A 24,475-nucleotide genomic window follows, 5' to 3' on the forward strand; every position below is an offset into this window, starting at 1 on the left:
ATAGGCCTTCAGGTAAGGGACCTCCACCACATTGCTGAGCAACCTGTTCCAGTGTCTCAGCACCATCCCTCTAGGAAGAAATTTGTTAACCTCCAGTCTCAATCTCCCTTCTTTCAGCCCAAAGCCATTATCTCTCATCTTGTCACCATAAGCCCCTCTCAAAAGTCTCTCCCCAGCTCTCCTGCAGCCGCTTTCAGGTGCTGGAAGGGCTGCTCTAAAGTGTCCCTGGGGCATTCTCTTCTCCAGGCTGAACAGCCCCCACTTTCTCAGCCTGTACTCACAGGAGTGCTGCTCCAGCCCGCTGGTCATTTTTATGGCCCTCCTCTGGAGCTGCTCCATCAGGTTTATGTCCTTCTTGGGTTGAGTGGCCCAAAGCTGGAAACTGCAGACCAAAGCAGAAGGGCAGAATCACTTGTTTTGATCTGATGGCCATAACGGTGCTGGTGCCACAAGCAGAAGGCAAAGGCTTACACTGAGAAGAAGCAAGCTAGAGAATGCAGCAGCTATGAACACATCATCAGCACGGACACAGAGCCACGGCTGAAAGGTTTAGTCCAACCACCTCCTCCAAAGAGGCTCCTAGTTTTGGGGCTCTGCAATATGAGGCAATTCAGGCAGCAGCAGGGTGCATCTCCAGGCAGATCAGCATGACAAAGGCTTAGGATCTAGTAAGGGAAACGTTTAGCATTACAAAAGTAAAGCATTGTTCAACTGCAAAGTTTATTTAACAGGGAGCAGATATTTACAGAGAGTTGTAACAGAGCATTCAACAAATATTATCAGCACAGGAAGAAAGAAATCCATAGTCTCAGCATCTTTTTGTTGTGTTAGAACGATTGTCTCTGCCAGCATGAAACTGCTATCATACAAAAATACATTTCTCCTTTTACCTAAGGCACTGCTCTAAGGTCTAAAAGAGTTCTAACCATGTTCTGAACCGCAAACAGCACGAGTAAGACTGCTGAGGGTTTCCTATCCTAACTGCCCTGCTGAGGGGAGGACGCATTTAGTGCCAGCAAACCCATTTGCATTTCACCCCGACAACGCAGCTGCCACTTGGGTGATTGGTCTGGATTGATGAGGCAGGATTTGAGACAGCCAGTCTTTCAAAGAGGTGATCACTGACCTACTACATCTGTTGCAGGGGACATGAACAAGGCTGCATTCTGCCTTTTAGTAGCAGTTCTCAGAAGATGCTTAGTTAATCTCTGCGTGCTGTAAAAAAGCAAGCAAATTTGGGTTAAGTAGATGGCTGAATGCAGGCTTTAGGGGAAGGGAAATATATATATGTGTATATATATATATATTTATGCAGCTTGCAGCCACTGTTATAAAGCTAGAACAGGAACACTTAGAATAATTAACAATGAACAAAACATGAACTCAGTGGTCTAATACTGTTATGTACACAAAAAAAATAGTACTTCCATAAATGTAGATAAATAAGAAGTAACTTAACTGCTCAGTTAAGTAACTCAACAGGAAACCACTTGTAAAAGCATGACACGTTCAGCTGCACTGGGACAGACAAAACCAGGTACTCAACATCAGGGTCAGTGCATCTGCTGTGATGGCTTTTGCTGTTTGCCAACAGACTACAACGTTGGTGGTGGTTCAATGCTGTATTCTGAAACTGCCAATCTCTTGATGTTAGAAGTTTCCTTCCCCACTCCAATCTGAGGATTTCTTTGTCAGCAGTACACAAACCAAGGAGCAACAGCAGGTTTTGAGAGTGTTACAAAGGGAGGTCAGCTTCAACACCCCCTGAAGGACTCTTTGATTCCAAGTGCCAACTTAAGAACATGCAAAATGTGGCCAGTGGCACTTCGCTGTGATACTGCTATGCCAATAACCTCCTCCCCTCCCTGCCTCCCAGACCCAACCAGGTTATAGCAAAGCCTGTAGAAGCCAAAGGAACGAGAACACAACAAGGAAATCTTCCCTAACAGTTAGCTAAACAAATGGAAAAGAGAACATCAGCACAAAGAGCTTCCCTGAAATGTTTCAAGGTGCAAAATGACAAAGTTTGTCAGCCCTCCCCTGATGGTTTTGTGTTTTGTTTTGCAAACTTGAAGATGGACAAAGGTAAACAAAGCAGCTTTTCAAAACAAGGCCTTCGGTACTGGCTAAAATACACTGAAGTGCAATCAGATTATTTCCAGGTCTCTAGTGTTCACAGTTCTGTCCAGAGAGCAAAGAGAAGAAAACATTTAACAACTCACAACTCTGTCAAAGCCAGCAAGTCAGCACACAACCATTTGCTCACTCACAGTCCAAAAACCAGCACAGCAGCTTCTTTTTTTTAGACATAAGTTAACTTTCCAAGCTACGAACATCAATCTTAATCCTAACCATAATTAAAGCTCTAAATGTAAAGGCAAGGCTTTCTTTAGTGAAAAGCTAATGGGGTTGATCAGAACAAGCAGCTGCACCACATTAGGTCCATCTATTCCCATGGTCCAGTGAGCTGTGGCCTCAAAGGGAAGCCTCAGTAGGGCTGTGCCCATGGGGCTGAGGCACAGAGAGACGCAGAGCGACAGAGGAGACTCGGGAAACAATTCAGGCTGGAAAAGTGCTACCCTTTAATGGAGCCAAAAGTGCTACACATCACTCAAAGGAGTATGTGGATAACAGGTTCTGGGTTTCTCCACTGCCACTTGGTTCAAATGATCACATCCTCATTCTCTCATGGAAAGAGCCCTGCTGTTTGGGGTTCAGCTCCAAGACCGGAGTTGTTTAGCCTAACTCCCACTTCTTGAAGCCTCTCTGATCTGCTATGCTTGTACTGCAGCAGGGATGGGCCTCTTCAAGTACCTGAGGCTTCAGATGCAACCCTGCTTCTTCTGGAAAATTCAAAGTATTGTTATGTGCAGCTCTGTTACTCCTCTCAAAAGGCAACACAACTGTCTGGAGAATTTAAGGTTGGTGTTACTCCCCCTCAAGGAAGTGAAAGACTACTCTACAGTAAGCACAACAGGGAGGTAATACCTTGCCAGAGCCTGAGGACGCCTTGTAAGACCACACAGGCCAGCATCAGAAAGTTACAGAACATGTTTAGGAGTGGAAAGGTTTAATTTGCAGAGTCACATCAGATACATTCTGAACTGTTAGTATCTTCAAATGTAACATGTGCCATTTAAGGCAGCATAGAAGCAGCCTAAACATACAACAGATGGGCCTGAGTGCTAGTAGGAGATAACAGGCGCTTCAGAGGGGCTCAGCTGTGTCTTTGGAAGAGCCTTCATGCCAGGCCTAGGTTGCTGCCTAAAGCAAGGCTCTAAAAGAGCCATCAGTTGGTGACTCCTTTTGACAGAATGCAAGTTGCAAGCACTAAAGAAAAAAACAAACTTTTCCTCCAGTCAACACATAGGAAAAAGTGCCTCAGAAAGAAGAAGCTGAAGTTAAGGCAAGGAGAGTAAAACACAAGGAAGTGAATTACCTAGAGGCAGAGGAAGAGACAGAGAAGGAAATCAGCTTGGATTACCTGATGAAGCATCTATAGGTTTGGTCAATGAATTCACTGCACCATCTTCCTCAAAAGCCAATTTGGGACTAGAAGGTAATGTAGCAGCAGCATCATTCAAGTTTTGTTTACAGTCCCCAGCAGAGATGCTGTCTGAGCTCAGCTTGGTTGACCTGGAATGTACTCCAACGTCAATCAACTCCTCAAAAGTCCACGAGCCAGACTTGCCATTAAGATTCTGAATGAGTCCAACTGGATGGTCAGCTTCATTAACCCCCAGCTTCACTGAGTCATCAACAACCACTTCCTCTGCAGAATGACTAGGGGAAAAGAAGCAGAGCAGAGATACTTGTACTGCAGTTTCTGTAGCTTTAACCTTTAGACTGATGCCAGGCCACCCAATTAGCAGTCTGCATACTTTCAAAGCACTAAATATCATGGAGGACATGTCCAGAGGTCATAGAATCATAGAATTGGAAGAGATCTCCAAGCTCAGCCAGTCCAACCTAGCATCCAGCCCTGGCCAAACAACCAGACCATGGCACTAAGTGCCTCATCCAGGCTTTGCTTCAACACCTCCAGGCACAGCCACTCTACCACCTCCCTGGGCAGCCCATTCCAATGCCAATCATTCTCTCTGACAACAACTTCCTCCTCACATCCAGCCTGAACCTCCCCTGGCACAACTTGAGACTGTGTCCCCTTCTTCTGTTGCTGGTTGCCTGGCAGAAGACACCAACCCCACCTGGCCACAGCCTCCCTGCAGGTAGTTGTAGACAGCAATGAGGTCTGCCCTGAGCCTCCTCTTCTGCAGGCTGCACACCCCCAGCTCCCTCAGCCTCTCCTCACAGGGCTGTGCTCCAGGCCCCAGCCTTGCTGCCCTTCTCTGGACACCTTCCAGCACCTCAACATCTCTCTTGAATTGAGGAGCCCAGAACTGGACACAGCACTCCAGGGGTGGCCTGAGCAGTGCTGAGCACAGGGGCAGAAGAACCTCCCTTGTCCTACTGGCCACACTGCTCCTGATCCAGCCCAGGATGCCATTGGCTCTGCTGCCCACCTGGGCACACTGCTGCCTCCTCTTCAGCTCCTCTCTCCCAGCACCCCCAGCTCCCTCTCTGCCTGGCTGCTCTCAGCCACTCTGGCCCCAGCCTGTAGCACCGCTTGGGGTTGTTGTGGCCAAAGTGCAGAACCCTGCACTTGGCTTTGTTAAATCATGTTGGACTACTGATCCAACAGGCAATGGGAAAGACTGACTCACCAACACACAGCCCCTTTTTGTTACACTAATTGTTCTCAGGTAAGCTCTGCTTCCAGAAATTTGAGCTAGGCAAGCAACAAGTTTAAAGCCCTGCACCATTGTGTCCAGTTCTGGAGCCCTCAGTTCATAAAAAGACCACATGGAGATGCCTAAATGAATCCAGTACAGAGCCACAAAGATGCTGAAGGCAGTGGAACATCTCCCTGCTGAGAGATGAGGCTCTTCAGCTTAGAGAAGCCTGAGGGATTACCTCATTCACACTGGTAAAAGATGGGCAGGGCAGTGTGGGGAGGACACAGCCAAGCTCTGCTCAGGGGTGTCCAAGGACAAGGGGCAATGGGTGCAAGCTGGAGCAGAGGAGGTAAAGGTGAACCTAAGGGAAACTTCTTCAGTGTGAGGGTGCTGGAGCCCTGGAGCAGGCCACGTGGAAGGGTTGTGGAGTCTCCTTTAAGAAAGGCATGGCCAGCAGGTCAAGGGAGGTTCTCCTCCCCCTCTACTCTGCCCTGGTGAGGCCACAGCTAGAGTACTGTGTCCAGTTCTGGCTGCCCATTCAAGAGTGACAGGAAACTACTGGAAAGAGTCCAGTGGAGGTTATGAGGATGAAGGACTGCAACATCTGTCCCATGAGGAAAGGCTGAGAGACCTGGGGCTGTTTAGGCTGGAGAAGGGCAGCCCGAGAGGGGATCTGGTCAATGGGTGTCAGGAAGAAGGGGCCAGGCTCTTTTCAATGGTGCCCTGTGATATAGGTCAAGGGGCAGTAAACACAAACTGGAACCCAGGAAGTTCCACCTCAACATGAGGAGAAACTTCTTTGGTGTGAGGGTGCTGGAGCCCTGGAGCAGGCTGCCCAGAAAGGTTGTGGAGTTTCCTTCTCTAGAGACTTCCAAAACTCACCTGGATGTTTTCCTGTGTCATCTCCCCTAAGTGATCCTGCTCTGGGCTGGGTGCTAGGTTGGACTGAATGATCTTGGAGGTCTCTTCCAACCTGGTTGATTCTATGATTTTTTGAGGTCCCTTCCAACCCCTCCCATTCTGTGATTAAAACTCTATTTAAAGTAGTGTAGAATATTTTTTTCCCCTTTTTCTCCAGTTCAGTAGGTTTTTTTTTAAACACCAAACTGAGCCTCAGAAGCTCAGCAATATTTAAAAGAGATTGAAAATCTCAACCCAAATCACAGTGATCACTTTTCATTCATAAAAGAAAAAACATGGGGGGAAAAAAAAAGGTCCTTATAGTCCACCACTGGAGGAAAGAGATTAATTTATCATCACTTAAACCCCCAAAGAGTTCACAATGTCATTTGAACATCATTAACATTTAGATGAGCAAATGGAACAAGCAGCAGAGGACAGTTTTTTTTTCCCCCCACAGTAGATGGGAAATGTTTTATGTTCAAAAAGTTCAAATGAAATACCAAACTAACAAAAATTCTCATTAAGGGAGGCTTTTGTGTTGTATCTACTGCTTCAGTGCACTTGGAACTGTTCTAGAGCTTTCTCTTGGTGTGAGTTTCAACGAGGCTAAATGCCAGGTCCTGCACTTGGGTCATGACCATCCCATGGTAAGCTACAGGCTGGGAGATGTGTGGCTGGAAAGTTGTAACCTAGAGAGGGAGCTGGGGGTTCAGGATGACACTAGATTGAACATGAGCCAGCAGTGTGCCCAGGTGGCCAAGAAAGCCAATGGCATCCTGGCTTGGATTAGAAACACTGTGGCCAGCAAGGACAGGGAGGTGCTCATCCCCCTGTGCTCAGCACTGGTGAAGCCACGCTTTGAGTGCTGGGTTCTGCTCCGGGCACCTCACTACAAGAAGAACTTTGAGGGGCTGCAGTGTGTCCAGAGAAGGGCAACAAAGCTGGTGAAGGGCCTGGAATACCTGGCTTATGAGGAGGGGCTGAGGTTGTTCAGTCTGGAGAGGAGGAGGCAGAGGGGAGACCTCATTGCTCTCTACAACTACCTGAAGGGAGGTTGGAGTGAGGAGGGGGCAGCCTCTTCTCTTTGACAACAAGCAACAGGATCAGAGGAAATGGTTTCAAGCTGTGCCAGGGGAGGTTCAGGATAGATATTAGGAAATATTTCTTTACTGAAAGGCTTCTCCAACATTGGAATGGTCTGCCCAGGGCAGTGGTGGCATTACCATCCCTGCAAGTGTTCAAGAAACACTTTGGACACGATTTAGTGTTGACCCTTCAGAGCTGGACTGGATGATCTCAAAGGTGTCTTCCAACCAGATCTATTCTGTGATTCTTTCTTTTAGTGTGGTCTCTTCTCCCTCTTGTTTAATGTCTGTTGATGAGAAGGACTGCTGGCCATTTCAAGGGAAAGGATTTCAAGCCAGAGCTGCCATGTCTAACCCTGGCACGTGCTGGTTCTGCTTCTCCCTTCTTAGCAGAGCCCAGTGCTGTGCCACCTCAACAATTATCCTGGACTAAACTGTCTGACAGCACACACGCCCCACATGCCTGCAGCAAGCCAGAGAAACACCACAGAGCTGGCAGGGGCAAGGATTCAAATGCAGTGCTTTTGAGCACTGCTTCAGTTTAAACACACAGAGAGACTTCTTGTGCCAACTGCTCTGGCAGTAAAGCGGTCAGCGATGCAGACTCACCTGGAATCCTTTAACTCAGCAACAAGTGGAGATCCCTCATCACTTTTCAAGTCACTTCCATTCATGAACACTTCACTGCCCTTCAGCTCTGACACATCTGGTTCCTTAGAGTCTGCAGAGGTCAAGCTGGGGGCAGTTTCTAAAGCACCACCTTCTTCTCCCTTGACTTCCTGGGGTAAGTCAACACCATTTAGCTTTCCTGAAGGTGAGGGAGAAAGAACAGGAAGCAAGTAGTAAAAATGAAGGAAAAAGGAGAGTTTCAGTATCAGAATTGCTGATCTAAGCAAAGAGAAGTGCCACAATGTCCTTTCTCACCTAAAACTCGAGGCACTTGGCTTCAGCAGATTCACTTCTCTCTAGACAAGCTGCCTCTAACAACATGGTATTTGTCCTCCACCTTTGCAAACACCCTTGTAAAATGAAAACATGCTGCCTGCATTGACTCATTTTGACTGTCTCCTGTGGTACAGAACTCTCTTCAAACAGAGTCTTCTGCCATTTCAGGGACTTGTGTCTCACCACCACAGGGTTCTTACATGAGTGACCAAGTTTCCTTACCTGGCTGATCAGTCTTCTCAAGACCCAACTCTTCCTCCTCTTCAATATCCTCTCCCTCCATAGCCTCAGAGGCAGCCTTCCCTTCATTCTGCAACTGAATTGCCAGAGTGTTACTCACTAACTCAACTCCCCTCTAAGCATTTCACAGCCACAGCTCCCAGGCTAGACTCCTCAGTGCCCAGCAGTAAGGCCAGGTTAGCCCAAAGGCTAACAGGCAATCAGGTCACCCAGCAACACATGCTCCTGTGAAGGCACATGTGGGACCCACTTCCATCTCCTACCTACAAACTATTCCCAAGGGGCTTTTCCCCTCATTTCTCCACACAGTTGTTGACTTTCATCTACATGAAGACTTGGGTCTTTACATGCTCATAGAAGAACATCTGCTCCTCAATACCATCTGCATAATTTACCACAAACCTTAGGTCACTACCTTAACAGATAGCTCCACCTGGTTTGCTACAGCAACCCAAAGGGGCAGCTAAGATTTGCTGTAAGCAAAGTGATGAAGGTGAGAGAGACTTAAGAAGAGGTCTTCTGAGGAGCAGCTGAGGGAATTGAGGTTGTTTAGTGTGGAGAAGAGGAAGCTGAGGGGAGACCTCAGTGATCTCTACAGCTCCCTGAAAGGAAGTTGGAGTGAGATGGGGGTTGGTCTCTCTTCCCTAGTTATCAGGAAATGAGGGAATGGCCTCAAGTTGCATCAAGGGAGGTTTAGGTTGAAGCTAAGGAAAAATGTCTTCACTGCAGAAGTGGTCAGGGATTGGAACAGGCTGCCCAGGGAGGTGAAGGAGCCCGCATAGAATCAACCAGGTTGGAAGAGACCTCCACGATCATCCAGTCCAATCTATCACCCAGCCCTCATTTGCATGCCTAAAACACTGGCAGAATTGCAGCTAGACCACACTGGTTGCTGCTCTTGGAGAAGCAGTCAGCAATAAGCTTTTTCCCTTGGATTCTTTCTACAGGAAGCAGTTAGGGTGAAGAAAACATCATAGAATCAGAGTTAAGCAGGTTGGAAGAGACCCCCAATCTCATCCAGTCCAACCTGGCACCCAGCCCTAGCCAAGTAACCAGACCATGGCACTAAGTGCCCCAGCCAGGCTTGGTTTCAACACCTCCAGGCACAGCCACTCCACCACCTCCCTGGGCAGCCCATTCCAATGCCAATCACTCTCTCTGACAACAACTTCCTCCTCACATCCAGCCTAGACCTCCCCTGGCACAACTTGAGACTGTGTCCCCTTCTTCTGTTGCTGGTTGCCTGGCAGAAGACACCAACCCCACTGGCTACAGCCTCCCTTCAGGTAGTTGTAGACAGCAATGAGGTCTGCCCTGAGCCTCCTCTTCTGCAGGCTGCACACCCCCAGCTCCCTCAGCCTCTCCTCACAGGGCAGTTGGTAGTTGTAGACATTCCTAGAGGTGTTCAAGACACCTATGGCCATGGCACTTGGGGACATGGTTTAATGGCCCTGGTGGTGTTAGGTTTATGGCTGGACTTGATACCCTCAGAGGTCTTACCCAAGCCAAACAATTCAATGAAGCCAGGAACTGAAGTTTTCTAGGCAAAATGAGCCCTATGAGAATGCATTCAGTTTAAGACAAAGTCATCTATTACCCTCCAATGCTTTTTTACAACCAACCTGCAAGCAATAACACCAAACCACACTGTTTCTACATGCCTTGAACAAAAATGCACAGAAGACTTTGGGTCAGCACAGCAGAAGAGTGTGCACAGTGGGAAGCTGCTGAGAATTAAGTCTGGTGCACCACAACATTCCCCTGGAAGCCTGCTTAAGGGTAACAGTGGAAGACAGGACAGAAGGCAAAGCCTCATCTGGGAGGTCATCCAAGAGCTAAACAAGTACCTTGGACTCGCTTTGATCCGATCTCCGTGTCCTCTTCATTATTTCTTCAATCCTCTGCCAAGAGAGGGAAACCATTAGCAGTGACATACAAAGCTTTGCCTTTCAGCACTCTGCTTTATGTTTTCAGCCATCAGAGTATATTCTCCTATTTAATTTACACTACTTTCCTGTGTTAGCTACACTTACTGTACTTTTTCCAGCTCACAAGCCAGAGCTGTCTTTTTTTAAAGGTCACACTACTACTAAGTGCATCAGAGGCCATTTGCCTGCTCAGTTGAACACCTCAAACACTACTTTGTCAGCCTAAAGCTCTCTGCATACCTTTTTTCTTTCCAGCCTTTCTTGCTTATTTTGCTGCATAATCCTTTCCCTTTCCAGCCTCTGTCTTTCAGCCTCTTCTTGAGCTTTTGCTTCAGCTTCTTCTCTCTGAAAATTAAACACATGAGAGTTCACAACTCATCCCCAAGTGTCCAAAGCAGAGATGTTACAGAGATTCTGGTTCAACAGAGACAGGAACAGCAGACAATCACTACTTAATATGACCAGACACTGCAACTAAATGCCAGTTACCCAGCAACTCACATGAAATATGCATTACTGTGACATTCAGAAACTGATCTGAAATGAAGAACAATGTGCAAGGCTAGGCTGTGACTATGCAAATGTTCTGGATGTTGTTGAGCTACTTAAGACTCATATTATACTTCAGGTTGAAGATTTGTCTAGGAAGGATGATTTAGAATGTAACAAGACAGCAATTAAATTGTGAATGTGACATGGGTAACTTTAAAATCTTGGCAGTCAAGTATTACTGCACCGAGATGCTTGGTGCTGAGCACCTCTACACTGGAAAGATCTTGTCACAGATTCATAGAATGCATTGGGTTGTAAGAGACCTTAAAGATCATCTACTAGAATCACAGAATCAAGTAGGTTGGAAGAGAGCTCCAAGATCATCCAGCCCAACCTAGCACCCAGCCCTAGCTAATCAACCAGATCATGGCACTAAGTGCCCCAGCCAGGCTTGGCTTCAACACCTCCAGCCACAGCCACTCCACCACCTCCCTGGGCAGATGGGTAAAACAAAAAAGTCTGTTTCTGCTCCAAATTTAGCAAATGCTGGGAAAAAAAAAACCAAAATCCAAAGGCAGGAGCAGCTCTGCTATGAGGACAGGCTACAAGAGGTGGGGCTCTTCAGCCTGGAGAAGAGAAGGCTTCGAGGAGACCTTGGAGTGGCTTTCCAGTATCTGAAGGGGACCTACAGGAAGGCTGGGGAGGGACTATTGACAAGGTCTTGTAATGACAGAACAAGGAGCAATGGGTTTAAAGTGGAGGAGGGGAGATTGAAACTGGATGTTAGGAAGAAGTTGTTTGCAGTGAGGGTGGTGAGACATTGGCACAGGTTGCCCATGGAGGTTGTGGCTGGTCCCTCCCTGGAGATGTTCAAGGCCAGGTTGGATGAGGCCTTGAGCGACCTGTTCTAGTGGGAGGTGTCCCTGCCTATGGCAGGGGGTTGGAACTAGATGATCCTTGTGGTCCCTTCCAACCTAAGCCACCCTATGATTCTCTGACTAGGGCAAGGGAAGGACTTCAGGATATTCTGAGGTCCATCTCAGACAGGATGAGCTCTGCTTTATATCACTCCTGGCAGAGTTGCTAAAACTGTTCTCTGAGGAAGACCCAAAGACAACCTCCTCCCGTGCCAGACAAACCAGCACCTTGCATGAGGAGCCCACAGATTAGCAAACCTGGTGTTGAAGCTCTGCAAGCTTTTCCTGCTCCTCCTGCTCTCTGCGGATCCTCTCCTCTTCAGCTTGTCTTTGCTGTTCTTCATAAGCCACCTTCTTTGCCTCCTCCTGCTGGCGGAGCATCTCCTCCTGTCGTGCCTGTTCCTCGAGTGCTCTCCTGGCCATCTCCTCTTCTCTGAGTCTAGTGATTCCAAGACACAGATCACCAAGTGGAAGCTTATTACTTTGATAGTGTGCATGCACACAGAATCATAGAATCAAGCAGGATAGAAGACACCTGCAAGCTCAGCCAGGCCAACCGAGCACCCAGCCCTGGCCAATCAACCAGACCATGGCACTAAGTGCCCCAGCCAGCCTTGGCTTCAACACCTCCAGGCACAGCCACTCCACTACCTCCCTGGGCAGCCCATTCCAATGCCAATCACTCTCTCTGACAAAAACCTGTAGCCCACCTGGCTACAGCCTCCCTTCAGGGAGCTGCAGACAGCAATGAGATCAGCCTTGAGCCTCCTCTTCTGCAGGCTGCACACCCCCAGCTCCCTCAGCCTCTCCTCACAGGGCTGTGCTCCAGGCCCCTTCCCAGCCTTGCTGCCCTTCCCTCAACACCTTCCAGCACCTCAACAGCTCTCTGCAATTCAGGAGCCCAGGACTGGACACAGCACTCCAGGTGTGGCCTGAGCAGTGCTGAGCACAGTGGCAGAAGAACCTCCCTTGCCCTGCTGCCCACACTTTTCCTGATTCAGGCCAGGATGCCATTGGCTCTGCTGCCCACCTGGGCACTGCTGCCTCATCTTCAGCTCATTTCTCCCAGCACCCACACGTCCCTCTCTGCCTGGCTGCTCTCAGCCACACTTGCCCCAACCTGCAGCATTGCCCTGGTGTTACTGTGGCCAAAGTGCAGAACCCTGCACTTGGTCTTGTTCAGTCTCATCCCACTGGCCTCTGCCCACCCATCCAGTCTGGCCAGGTCCCTCTGCAGAGCTCTCCTACCCTCCAACAGGAGGATTCTCCTGAATCCTTACCTTTCCTCTTCCTGTCTCTGAACTCTTTCTTGGTCTTCGCGCTCTCTCTGCTCCCGTGCTAGACGCCGCTTCTCTGCCAAGATTTTAGCAGCTTCCTCAGCTGTGGTGGTCCCTGCTACAGTTTTGCTACCTGATTCTGCAAAGGTTAAAAGAAAATGCTGTTAAAAAGGCCCAATCACTTAAGACAAACATTATGATTGTGAGATGAGATTTTCCTGTTAGCTAGCTGAGCGAGCATACCCTGTTCCTCAAGGCTCCCAAGAGCCAACAGGGAACCCTAAGGAGATGCAGAGCCACAATATCTCACTGACACTGAAATCACAACTCATTTTGACTGCAGCCATGCAGCCATATTCCAGATGATACAGTTGAAAAGATATTCTCCTACTACTAGAGCAGTCAGAAAGCTATTTTCAGACAGACACATTTATCCTTTAACACTTAAAAACACTTCCAAGAGAACTCAAAAGATCCAGCTTTAGAAAAGACAGGTCACATCACCTTACAGATGAGACATTCATTCTGATTTCTCTTGTTTCATAGCAGTAATGTTGGTGTTTTTCAAGCTATAGAGTATCTGAGGGTGCAAATAATCACTGTGTTATCTGGCCCCCCAGGCACATCCTGATCACTTCACTAATGCTGGATTTCTACAGAGTTCAGCAGCAAATCAGCTTCCAGTTTTCATGGAGAGCAAAACAGCTTCAAGCATCAGGTCAGCAGATACTTGCAGTGCTTATGTGTGTATTGATGGCCTGCTTGGTGTTATGATCAGAGACAGTAGAGGTTGTTAGTAAGAAATTCTTTACAGTGGGGGAGGGAAGACACTGGAACAGGATGCCCAGGGACGTTGTGGATGCTCCCTCCCTAGAGATGTTCAAGGTCAGGTTGGATGAGAGCTTGAGCAACCTGGGCTGGTGGGAGGTGTCCCTGCCCATGGCAGAGGGGGTTGGAACTGGATGATACTTAAGGTCCTTTCCAACCCAACCCAATCTATAACAGCAATTATACAGGATCAATTATTTTATATATTAATAAAGATTTAAAGGAATTATCAATTGAGATTAGGAAAACTCCTACCTTTGTCATCCACTTTCTCTCAATAGGTATGGAAAGAACTCTGATTTTTAACCAGTGTGCTAGTTTGAACCTAGCTGGGATGTTCTGGTGAGAAGAATTAGCCCACAGGCTGTGAAAACAAAACAATGCTGATGTCTACTGCACTCATAGGCTTGCTGAGATGGAGAAGAACATAAGCACAGATAAGGCAGTTGTTTGCTCTCTGTCTTTGAGGCTGCACTTCTCTCTAACCTAACCTGCCATCTGTGTGACTAATCCTTCTGCTTCCTAACCCCCCGGCTGACCCTCCAAACTTACACTGAATGTAAGGCAAAGTCTGGGGTAAGGTAGAGGGCTGGGGAGAAGGTGGAAGGGTGGTTGGGAGCCCCTCTTGGGGACTCTGCTTTCTGGGAGGGCTGTTGTGTTTCTGCATTGCTTTTAACTTGTCTATTTCTGTGTATATATATATATATATATATACATTGTAACTATCTGCTGGTATCTTGTGCTAAGCTGTAAATATAAAGCTTCATTCTTCAATTTCCAGATCCACTGAGTCTAGCCTGGGTGATTTTCCTAAGTGTGGAGGGGTGGGGAACATCCAAATCATAGAATTATGGAATCAACCAGATTGGAAGAGACCTCCAAGCTCAGCCAGTCCAACCTAGCACCCAGCCCTGGCCAATCAACCAGACCATGGCACTAAGTGCCCCAGCCAAGCTTTGTTTCAAGACCTCCCTGGGCAGCCCATTCCAATGCCAATCACTCTCTCTGCCAGGAACTTCTTCCTAACATCCAACCTAGACCTCCCCCAGCACAACTTGAGACTGTCTCCTTGTTCTTCTGTTGCTGCTTGCCTGGCAGAAGAGACCAACTCCACCTGGCTACAGCCTCCCTTCAGGTAGTTGTAGACAGCAATGAGGTCTGCCCTGAGCCTGCTCTTCTCCAGGCTAAACAATCCCAGCTCCCTCAGCCTCTCCTCATAGGGTTTATGCTCCACAATCAGCTATTCTGACTCCCTAGAAATATTACTATTTGAATGTGACTCAAGAACTGGTTCAGCATGCAGAGAATCAGCTTTTGGTGTCAGTGGAGTAACAGCATCATAACGTAGGCAAGGATTTGCCTTTCCTCCTCTTAATCACAAACCAACACACAGTTGTTTGCTTAACAATTCCAGAGCCTTGAAGCCACAGCATGTTTTAGTAAAGAATGACATCAGACTTTCTCCAGTTCTTTTGCTTCCAACCTAAAGACAAATCATTCAGAAGACTATACCACCATTAAGAACTTTGATACCAGAAAAGCTGCTTTAAGCTCCATCGACATAATAATCACTACTTACAGCTCTAAGGTGTAATCAGCCAGAGTACATCCAGAGCAACTGAATCATGGCACTGTTTTGTGCTGGAAAAAAAACCCACCCTGTTCTTCTAGTCCTAGGAAAATCATTCCAGAAGCATTCAGAGTGCAGTGGAAGAGAAGTTTGATGAAATTTAGATTTCTCCAACACTGAAAAAAAAACCAAACTCAGCCAGCAAGGAAGATCAGTCCTTTGCAGCACAAAGAACCATTAGCAGGAGCTGCCTACTGGAGCCTCTCTTCCTGCATATGGGGGTTTTATTACTTAAAGATAGGAGGTTTCACTTACTGTTGCCAGCATACAACAATGAAGGAATCACACAGGCTCACAGGAGGTTAGGGGTTGGAAGGGACCCAAGGAGATCATCCAGTCCAACCCCCTATCAGAGCAGGACAATCCTATCTAGCACAGATCACACAGGAACACATCCAGACAGACCTTGAAAGGCTCCAGAGAAGGAGACTCCACAACCTCTCTGGGCAGCCTGTGCCAGTGCTCTGGGACCCTTCCAGGAAAGAAGTTTCCCCTTGTGTTGAGGCAGAACCTCCTGTGCTGCAACTTACACCCATTGCTCCTTGTCCTATCCCAGGGAGCAGTGAGCAGAGCCTGTCTCCCCACCCCCAGCAGCCCTCAGATACTTACAAACATTGATCAAATCCCCTCTCAGTCTTCTCCAGACTAAGCAGCCCCAGGTCTCTCAGCCTCTCCTCATCAGCCATGGCCTCCAGTCCCCTCATCATCCTTGTAGCCCTCTGCTGGACTCTATCCAATAGATCCCTGTTTTTTTTCTTCTTATCTACCACTTGAAGGTCTCACCAGTTGAAACCAGTCACTCTTTCCAGCAGAGGCCATCTTCTATTATGCACTGGCACAGCAACCATTACAGCAATCCTATTTTAACCCTACTGGGATTTCAGTTATACCAAAACTGACATTTGCTATCAAGTGTAACTTATTTCCCTCTCTGAAAATTCAACCTAAAGAAGAAAATTTATTCCTCAGCACGAACCCTAAATGGTTTTAGGCTTTTAGGTTACAGATTTTAGGGTTACAGCATGGTAATGGTAGCTTGAAATATGCTAAATACCTGGTATAAAAATAACAGAAGAAAATCAGTTGTAATGATTCATGCCACAGAAATTGAAACTGCAGTGGGCATAAAACCAAGAGAGGGTGAAGAGATCTCAAGTCTGGTGGTGGGGGTGGAAATCTTCCCATTGCATTTTCACTTTGGAAGTTACTGGATTTCAGGCCATGCCAATCCACTGACTGCATCACAGAATGTTGTACTGATTTTTTTCCTCTATATGGTCACTTCAGTAGTGCTTTCATCCCCATGTGCACCCCTTGTGCAGTCCAGTTCCACAGGGCAAGACATGGGATTTCCTAACATAACTGCTAACATGCTTAGGAAGATTGAGGCATAGGAAGTTCCATGGAAACACGAGGAAGAACTGTTTTTATAGTGAGGGTGACAGAAGACTGGAACAGGCTGTCCAGGGGGGTTGTGGAGTCTCCCTCTCTGGAGATATTCAAGACTCACCTGGCTGCATTCCTGTGTGATCTGGTATAGGTGATACTGCTCTGGCAGGGGGGTGGACTAGATGGGCTTTGAAGGTCCCTTCCAGCCCCTAACTGTCTGTGTGATTGTGTGTGAGACTCCTGCAGTATTTTATACTTGTCTCTATCTCCCTTGTACACCCAACTGTCACTCCTGACAAGAACTGTTTTTAACTCAGAGGCCCTTTTTTGTGATGGAAAGAAAAAGAGGGAAAACAGGCAAGAGAAATGTCTTAGAACTACAAAATGCATCTAGAGGATTGACTGTTGGCCTCAGCAATTCCAGCCTGTGGTTTAAAGAGCAAAGAGGCACTACAAAGATACTTGAAGCCATTAAGAATACAGACTGCCTTAAAGCAGCAACATTGAGTTGTCAATTGAGTAGGAAGGATGCAGAAGATCTGCAACTTGTGAAGAGAGTGGTGGTGAATGGTGCCATATCCAGTTGGCAGCCAGTCACTAGTGGTGTTCCCCTGGGGTCAGTGCTGGGCCCAGTCCTGTTCAACATCTTTACTGATGATCTGGACCAGGGGATTGAGTCCAGCATCAGTAAGTTTGCAGATGACACCAAGCTAGGAGCAGGTGTTGACCTGTTGGAAGGTAGGAGAGCCCTGCAGAGGGACCTGGCCAGGCTGGATGGGTGGGCAGAGGCCAATGGGATGAGACTGAACAAGGCCAAGTGCAGGGTTCTGCACTTTGGCCACAACAACCCCAAGCAGCACCACAGGCTGGGGAGAGAGTGGCTGAGAGCAGACAGGAAGAAAGGGAGATGGGGGTGCTGGTAGATAGTAGGCTGAAGATGAGGGTACAGTGTGCCCAGGTGGTCAAGAGAGCCAATGGCATCCTGGCCTGGCTCAGGAGCAGTGTGGCCAGCAGGATGAGGGAGGTTCTTGTGCCCCTGTGCTCAGCACTGCTCAGGCCACACCTTGAGTGCTGTGTCCAGCTCTGGGCTCCTCAATTCCAGAGAGATGTTGAGGTGCTGGAAGGTGTCCAGAGAAGGGCAACAAGGCCTGGAACACAAACCCTATGAGGAGAGGCTGAGAGTGCTGGGGTTGTTTGGTCTGGAGAAGAGGAGGCTCAGGGGTGACCTCATTGCTGTCTACAGCTACCTGAAGGGAGGCTGTAGCCAGGTGGGGTTGGGCTCTTCTGCCAGGCAAGCAGCAACAGAAGAAGGGGACAGAGTCTGAAGTTGTGCCAGGGGAGGTCTAGGCTGGATGTTAGGAGGAAGTTGTTGTCAGAGAGAGTGATTGGCATTGGAATGGGCTGCCCAGGGAGGTGGTGGAGTCATCATCCCTGAAGGTGTTCAAGAAAAGCCTAGATGAGGCACTTAGTGCCATGGTCTGGTTGACTGGCTAGGGCTGGGTGCTAGGTTGGACTGGATGATCTTGGAGGTCTCTTCAAACCTGGTTGATTCTATGATTCTATGAGGTGGATGTCAAACCTCCTCCTTTTCTCCCATTGATCTGTTTAGGGGTTAAGATGGAGAAGAGTATTGCAGATCTGCTGAGGAGAAGCTTGTGTCAGCTCCTTCCTGGACTGTTCTTTTCCAGTTTGACAGCAAGAACACAACCATGCTTGTGTTGTAGCATCAGCTGGGTGGAGGGATGATTCCAGCACATTTCAAAGCCAGTCATTAATTTACAATTAACCTAGGAATCATATTGCAAAGCCTTCCCTACCCAGACAGAAGAAAAGCTGAGGCTCCATGATAGTTTATTACCTATCATCATGCATAAGGTGAGAGCTCGTGAAGGAGCACTTCTTATGCTTTAAGTTGAAACGAGCCTTTTAACTCTCGTGGAAGCTGGGAAAGGCTGCTGCCAGAAATGACAACTGCTCCAAGTCACTGAAAAATAGAAAGTGTTTTACTGCAGGACAGTGTATTTGAGCAGGAAGACACAAAAAACCCCAAGACAAAACTTGATTGCCGCCTGCTGGCAACAGGCAATCAAATTTAGTTTGAAGGAGAGGAGATGGTATGAAGATACGAGTACACAAAGCTGAGGTTAGGTTGAACCTAGAAGACCCAGAGACTGGTTTGCCACATGCCACTGACTGGTGTGCTCTGACTTCAGAAGCTGTCTGAAACACCAACCCTCAGGGGGAACAGATGTGCAAAATTGCTTTGAAAAGCAAAAGCAACTTTTTGGTTTTATGAACAAGGATTTTGCCTCATTTAGAGCTAATGCACCACAACACTCCAAGAGATAAAAATCATCTCCAGGTTGGAGAATGCAGTCACTACTTCATTATCTTGACAAAGAGCTTCACTAACAGCCATTATGACCCACTCCAAAGACAATCAGCTTGGATATTAGCAATAAGCTGAAGTGGAAATAGGTACAACTGCGTTAATACAGTTCCAGAAGTCAGTGTGGAGAGGAGACAGATGAGGCAGCGAGGAACAAGGAGAGGTGATCTTGTTTCAGAACAACTGGAAGATACAGAAATAGGACAGGCTGTGCTAGAGGTTTCAGCCTCTCTTCCAACACTGGTTACAACTGATTCTGCCCCTTCTGAGGCATGCAAGACATCTACCACAGTAATGTAGGGACATCGAGGGACGGACGCTCTGACTGCAAAGATGAATGACACGACACTGAAGGTGGCTGTGCAGCTTCACACAAGCATCCAGGTTTGACTATGACACCCAGGCTTTTTTTCTACAGGAATACAGGCTCAGAACACTCTACACAGGAGCTCTTCAGCCAGCTAACACCACTGAACATCCAACTCTGAGTAGTGGCAGGAACAGCCTCGGAAATCACAGACGATGGCAGCAGCTGAGGAACGCACAACAGGAACTGTACATGCAGTAACATGCAGCAAGCATAGTTCCCACTTACCTCAGTCTGATGGATTCTCGCCCTCAGTACTGCCCACTGGCTGCAGTTTAAACTCCAGAGATCCCTCCTTTTCCTGTTAAGTATCCCCTGAGGCCTTCTCCACAGAGAAGTGCCTGCCAGATCCCACCAGAAGGCTCTGCCAGATTCTGTTCTGGAGATGGCAGATGATGTTCTTCCAGTCTGAGGGATGGGGGCAGCGCTTACTTGGCACAGTGAAGAGGACTAGGACACTAATTGCTCACCTGGTGTATGGCCCTCCTTAATCTACCAAGCTAATTGCTCAGCTCGACCTGTGAACTGAGCACTTTTCCCTGAGGCAGCAGCGACTACACAATCACTAGAATTGACACTGAGAGAGGTTTTGGTGAAAGCAGTCTCAGGCTGGGTGCACCAACAGCTGACTTCTTCCTCCAAGCAGGTCTTTGCACGGGCAACTGTAACAACTACCAACTGCACTGAAAGACCTTTGCATAGTTTAACTATTGACTCTGCAAACCTAAGCCAATGATTTCCAAGCTAGTGTGCCTGAAGACCAAAAGAGAAACAGGATTTTTGCTTCTCTTATAGTACAAACAGTAACAGTAAAAGCTCAGGCCTGGACTCCAAGTCAAATAAACCAAGTGCTGCACTAAATTCCATAGCTCAAAGTCATAACAGGTGAAGTTACTCCATAAATTTTCAGCAATGAACAACTTCTGCCCTAAAACATCCTACTCTCCAGTGTTCTCCCTCCTGAATGAATCATTTCACCAATCCTAGCAGGCACTGCAGATGTCCTGAGTATGAGTTATGGGGGAACACTCACCTTCTTTGGTCTTTGTGCTAGCTGCTGCTGCATCCCTGTCCAAGGCTGGTGAAGCACCTTGTTCTTGCCCTGCTCCTTCTGTGCTCTTATCCTTTGGTTTGCTCTCTACTTCAGTTTTCTTTTTGGTAATGTTTATAACACTTGGTGTGAGAGGCAGCCGTTGGATTGGTGTTGGTTTAGAGACTGGAGTAGGAGATGGTGGCCTTTGTTTTGACACAGTAGGTGAAGGTGGGCGAGTCTTTTGCCTATTGAAACAAAGAATCATTTGTCAAGGTTAACACTGAAAGTATCAAAACATGCAACTAGGACAGCAGTCTGCTTTGCTTACTGGCATGACAGATGTTTTGGGTGACAGAGCCTTGAACAGGCTGCACAGAGGGGTTGTGGAGTCTCCTTCTCTACAGGCTTCCAAAACCCACCTGAATGTGCTCCTGTGTGACCTGCCCTAGGTGATCCTGCTTTGGCAGGGGGAGTTGCACTGGATGATCTTCTGAGGTCATTTCCAATCCCTACCATTCTGTGACTCTTCATAAATCTCAAATACAAGATTCCAAAACACCCTGGGCATACTGCACTGGCTACTTGTTGGCTAACATCAAAACAGGTCTGCTAGCCAGACCTCCATTTACAGCACATCAAGGATGAATCCTATGACTCCAGTCCAAGAAACTTCCTGCAAACATAGAGGGTGACCAACTTACTCAGGAGCTTGCATGTTCCCCCTCAGTTTTAGTGCACAGACTGCACAGAAAACCAAGGTATAAATACTTGTTTGTTTATATAGTATAAATAACTGCACAAAAGAGACAAAGGTTCAAGGGCTGAAACCCTACTGTGGAAAAGAGAAATCAGATCAAAAGTGAAGCCCTTAGATGTATAAACACGGCACAGCAGAGGTCACCCAAGTGCTAAGAGCCCAGCTAAGGCAGGAGACAGCCTTCACCTCCTCCTCAGTAGAAGGTATTTAAGCACAGCTGCCTAAGGCAGGAAGCAGCCTTCACCTCCTCCTCAGCAGAAGGTATTTCAGCTGGACACATACCTAAGTGTAGATGGTGAGGGAGGACGTTTCATCACATTAGCAGGAGAAGGGGATCTTCGGTGGGCAGACACAGATGGCGAGGGAGGGCGCCTGAATCCAGAACCTGGCGATGCTTTCTCAGTCTCTGATTTCTACCAAGACATGTAAAACCAAATAATGCTCACTCTGGAACCCTTCACAGGCAGGAGAGCTGTTAGCACAACACACATGACTCCTCAACAAGACGTACTCTACATTTCCTTTATGTTGCAAAACACAGACCCAGTCACTACCTTACCTCAACTGTGGTGACCAAGATACACCAGAGTGCACTTGTAGCCCAGAGTGGCAACCACGATGCATGCATCTGCACTTGCAGCCCAGCATGGCAACTAAGATACACCAGTGTGCACTTGCAGCCCAGTGTGGCAACCACGATGCATTCATCTGCACTTGCAGCCCAGCATGGCAACCAAGATACACCAGTGTGCACTTGCAGCCCAGTGTGGCAACCAAGATACACCAGTGTGCACCTGCAGCCCAGTGTGGCAACCACGATGCATGCATCTGCACTTGCAGCCCAGCATGGCAACTAAGATACACCAGTGTGCACTTGCAGCCCAGTGTGGCAACCACGATGCATTCATCTGCACTTGCAGCCCAGCATGGCAACCAAGATACACCAGTGTGCACTTGCAGCCCAGTGTGGCAACCAAGATACACCAGTGTGCACCTGCAGCCCAGTGTGGCAACCACGATGCATGCATCTGCACTTGCAGCCCAGCATGGCAACTAAGATACACCAGTGTGCACTTGCAGCCCAGTGTGGCAACCACGATGCATTCATCTGCACTTGCAGCCCAGCATGGCAACCAAGATACACCAGTGTGCACCTGCAGCCCAGTGTGCACTTGCAGCCCAGAGAGCCAAGTGCATCCTGGGCTGCATCAAGCAAAAGTGTGGCCAGCAGGTCGAGGGAGGTGATTCTCTCTCTCTACTCCACTCTGGTGAGACTCCACCTGGAGCACTGTGTCCAGTTCTTGAGCCCTTGCTCAAGATCTGGAGGTACTGGAAGATGTCTAGAGAAGGGCCATAAGGAGAGTCAAGGGGCTAGAGGTGCTCTGCTATTAAGAGAGACTGAGAAAATTTGGGCTGTTCAGTCTGGAGAAGAAAAGGTTCTGAGGAGTCCTTATTGTGGCCTTTTAGTTTCTGAAGTGGGCTACAGGAAAGCTGGGGAGTGACTAAGAGGAATGGAGTAAAACTACAAGTGGGTAGATTCAGATTGGATGTTAGGAAGTTCTTCACCTTGAGGGTGGTGAGACACAGGTTGCCCAGGGAGGTGGTGGAAGCCCCATTCCTGGAGGTCATTAAGGCCAGGCTGGGATGTGGTTCTGAGCACCCTGATCTAGTGTCAGGTGTCCCTGCCCATGGCAGGGAGATCTGAAGCAGATGATCCCTGAGGTCCCTTCCATGCCTGACAATTCTATGACACCAGAGGGATAAAGGACCATAAAATCCCAGTTTGATTTCAGTACTGCCTTTTTGAAGCAAATGCTATTGAACACTTCAATAAGCAAGCAAACCCTTAAAGGAGAATCTCATCCTGACCTGTTCCAACCTCTGCCCCACCCCAACCCCATTAATACAAACCTAATTCCTGTGGCTCTTCAACAAACCTGAGTTGAATCCGGTGAGCTTGCATCAGATGAGGAGACAGAGGACTTCAACCTGTCGATGCTACGACTGCGCACAGGCACTTTAGGAGCTGGGACTGGGGAACTGATGGAACTGGCTGAAGCTGAACGAGGACAGAGGTGAGATTCTATAAAAGTTAGGAATTTGACAAGACAAAACGAGAAGCAAGTGCACAGTGTAAGAACAGGAGAAAAACAGGGAGAAAGAGAGAAAGAAAGATTGTGTGTGTTAGAAACCATACAGAGAAACACCGCAGGCAGTGCGCATCGCAGCGGGTCATGGACACAAGGCACCATCACCACACCATTAGTACATTGGAAGCAACAGCACCAAGAACAAAACCACTCTGAATGCAGCACTCTGGAGCAGAGGAAAATAAAATGCTTTTCCAAACAATGCCTACAGTTGCAGTACAATGGCATTGCTTTAATTGTAAGTGAGCTGCATCTAATCACAAAGAGTTCAGACTTCATAGCTTAGCATCTTTCTCTACAAGTTCTGCATGACAGGTTCCAAATCTGAAGTTCTCCTTGATTCTCAAGGAGGAAATAATCTTTTTCAAGGAATCTGAGCATTACTTTACGAATTGCCCTGGTTAAACAATTTGTGCAATGTTATTTTAAGGCACTTTTCCCTCTCTGGCCACTTTATTACTGTCTAGGTGTGTGTTTGATCCACATCAATAAACTGAAACAGGTGGTGGAAAAAGAACCAAACCTGTGAAGAGAAAAAAAGATGAGGGGGAATGGATTGAAGCTCGAGGAGGGCAGATTTTGACTGGAGACTAGGAAGAAGCTCTTTACAGTAAGGGAGCTGAGACACTGGAACAGGTTCCTCAGGGAGGCTGTTGATGAACCTTCCCTAGACAGTCTTCAAGGCCAGCTTGGATGAGGCTTTGAGCAGGGGAGGCTTGGCTGATACAGCTGCAGGCTGTGTGGCCATCCAGAGAGACCTGGACAGACTGAGGGCTGGGCACAGAGGAACAGATGAAGTTCAACAAGTGCAGAGTCCTGTCTCTGGGGAGGAATAGCAAACTCCACTGGTACAGGCTGGGAGGTGACTGCTGGAAAGCAGCCCTGTGGAGAGGGACCTGGGGGTCCTGGTGGATAACATCCATGCCACAGCAATGTGCCCTGCTGGCCAAGAATGCCAATGGGATCCTGGGGTGTGTTAGGAGGAGTGTGTCCAGCAGATCAAGGGAGGTTCTCCTCCCCCTTTACTCAGTCCTGCTGAGACCTCATCTTGAGTACTGCCTTCAGCTTTGGGCTCCCCAGTTGAAGAGGGACAGGGATCTGCTGAAGAGGGTCCAGCAGAGGGCTATGAGGATGACGATCCTGGGCTAGTGAGAGGTGTCCCTGCCCATGGCAGGGGGGTTGGAACTAGATGACCTTTAAAAGGTCACTTCCAACCAAAACCATTCTATGAATCTAGGAACTCTCAAACTAAAGTACCTTCCCTACTTGAAGTGTCAACCTCCTCACATAAAAGATATGGAAAGAAACTGTCTTCCAATTCCTTTCCTCACAAAGATAATCAGAGGCATATTGACGCACAGAAGCACAGAGAGATGTAAAAAAATCTACTTGTGAAAGCAGGTAACTGT

At 47.9% G+C, this 24,475-nt stretch overlaps 1 protein-coding gene across 9 annotated transcripts in view; it reads right to left on the bottom strand.

Moving 5' to 3' along the window:
• Positions 1 to 329: 329 nt before the first annotated feature.
• The window catches only part of MAP7D3 (MAP7 domain containing 3), a 68,445-nt gene continuing 44,299 nt past the window's right edge, over positions 330 to 24,475 (bottom strand). For 4 of the 9 annotated variants that reach the window (XM_064159141.1, XM_064159143.1, XM_064159137.1 and 1 more), the window contains 11 exons: positions 22,854 to 22,999; positions 21,199 to 21,329; positions 20,160 to 20,404; positions 12,527 to 12,662; positions 11,505 to 11,685; positions 10,078 to 10,182; positions 9,757 to 9,810; positions 7,892 to 7,985; positions 7,334 to 7,532; positions 3,485 to 3,783; positions 330 to 382 (listed from right to left, as the gene is read on the bottom strand). In XM_064159141.1, the coding sequence (XP_064015211.1) occupies positions 345 to 382; positions 3,485 to 3,783; positions 7,334 to 7,532; positions 7,892 to 7,985; positions 9,757 to 9,810; positions 10,078 to 10,182; positions 11,505 to 11,685; positions 12,527 to 12,662; positions 20,160 to 20,404; positions 21,199 to 21,329; positions 22,854 to 22,999 (1,628 nt within the window). In that variant the 3' untranslated portion in view covers positions 330 to 344. Of the gene's footprint in view, positions 383 to 701; positions 3,784 to 7,333; positions 7,533 to 7,891; positions 7,986 to 9,756; positions 9,811 to 10,077; positions 10,183 to 11,504; positions 11,686 to 12,526; positions 12,663 to 20,159; positions 20,405 to 21,198; positions 21,330 to 22,853; positions 23,000 to 24,475 lie in introns of those variants that run through there. The other 5 variants (XM_064159142.1, XM_064159139.1, XM_064159146.1 and 2 more) reach the window with 3 other exon arrangements.

The sequence above is a fragment of the Pogoniulus pusillus genome, chromosome 19, assembly GCF_015220805.1.
Source record: "Pogoniulus pusillus isolate bPogPus1 chromosome 19, bPogPus1.pri, whole genome shotgun sequence".
NCBI classification, from domain to species: domain Eukaryota; kingdom Metazoa; phylum Chordata; class Aves; order Piciformes; family Lybiidae; genus Pogoniulus; species Pogoniulus pusillus.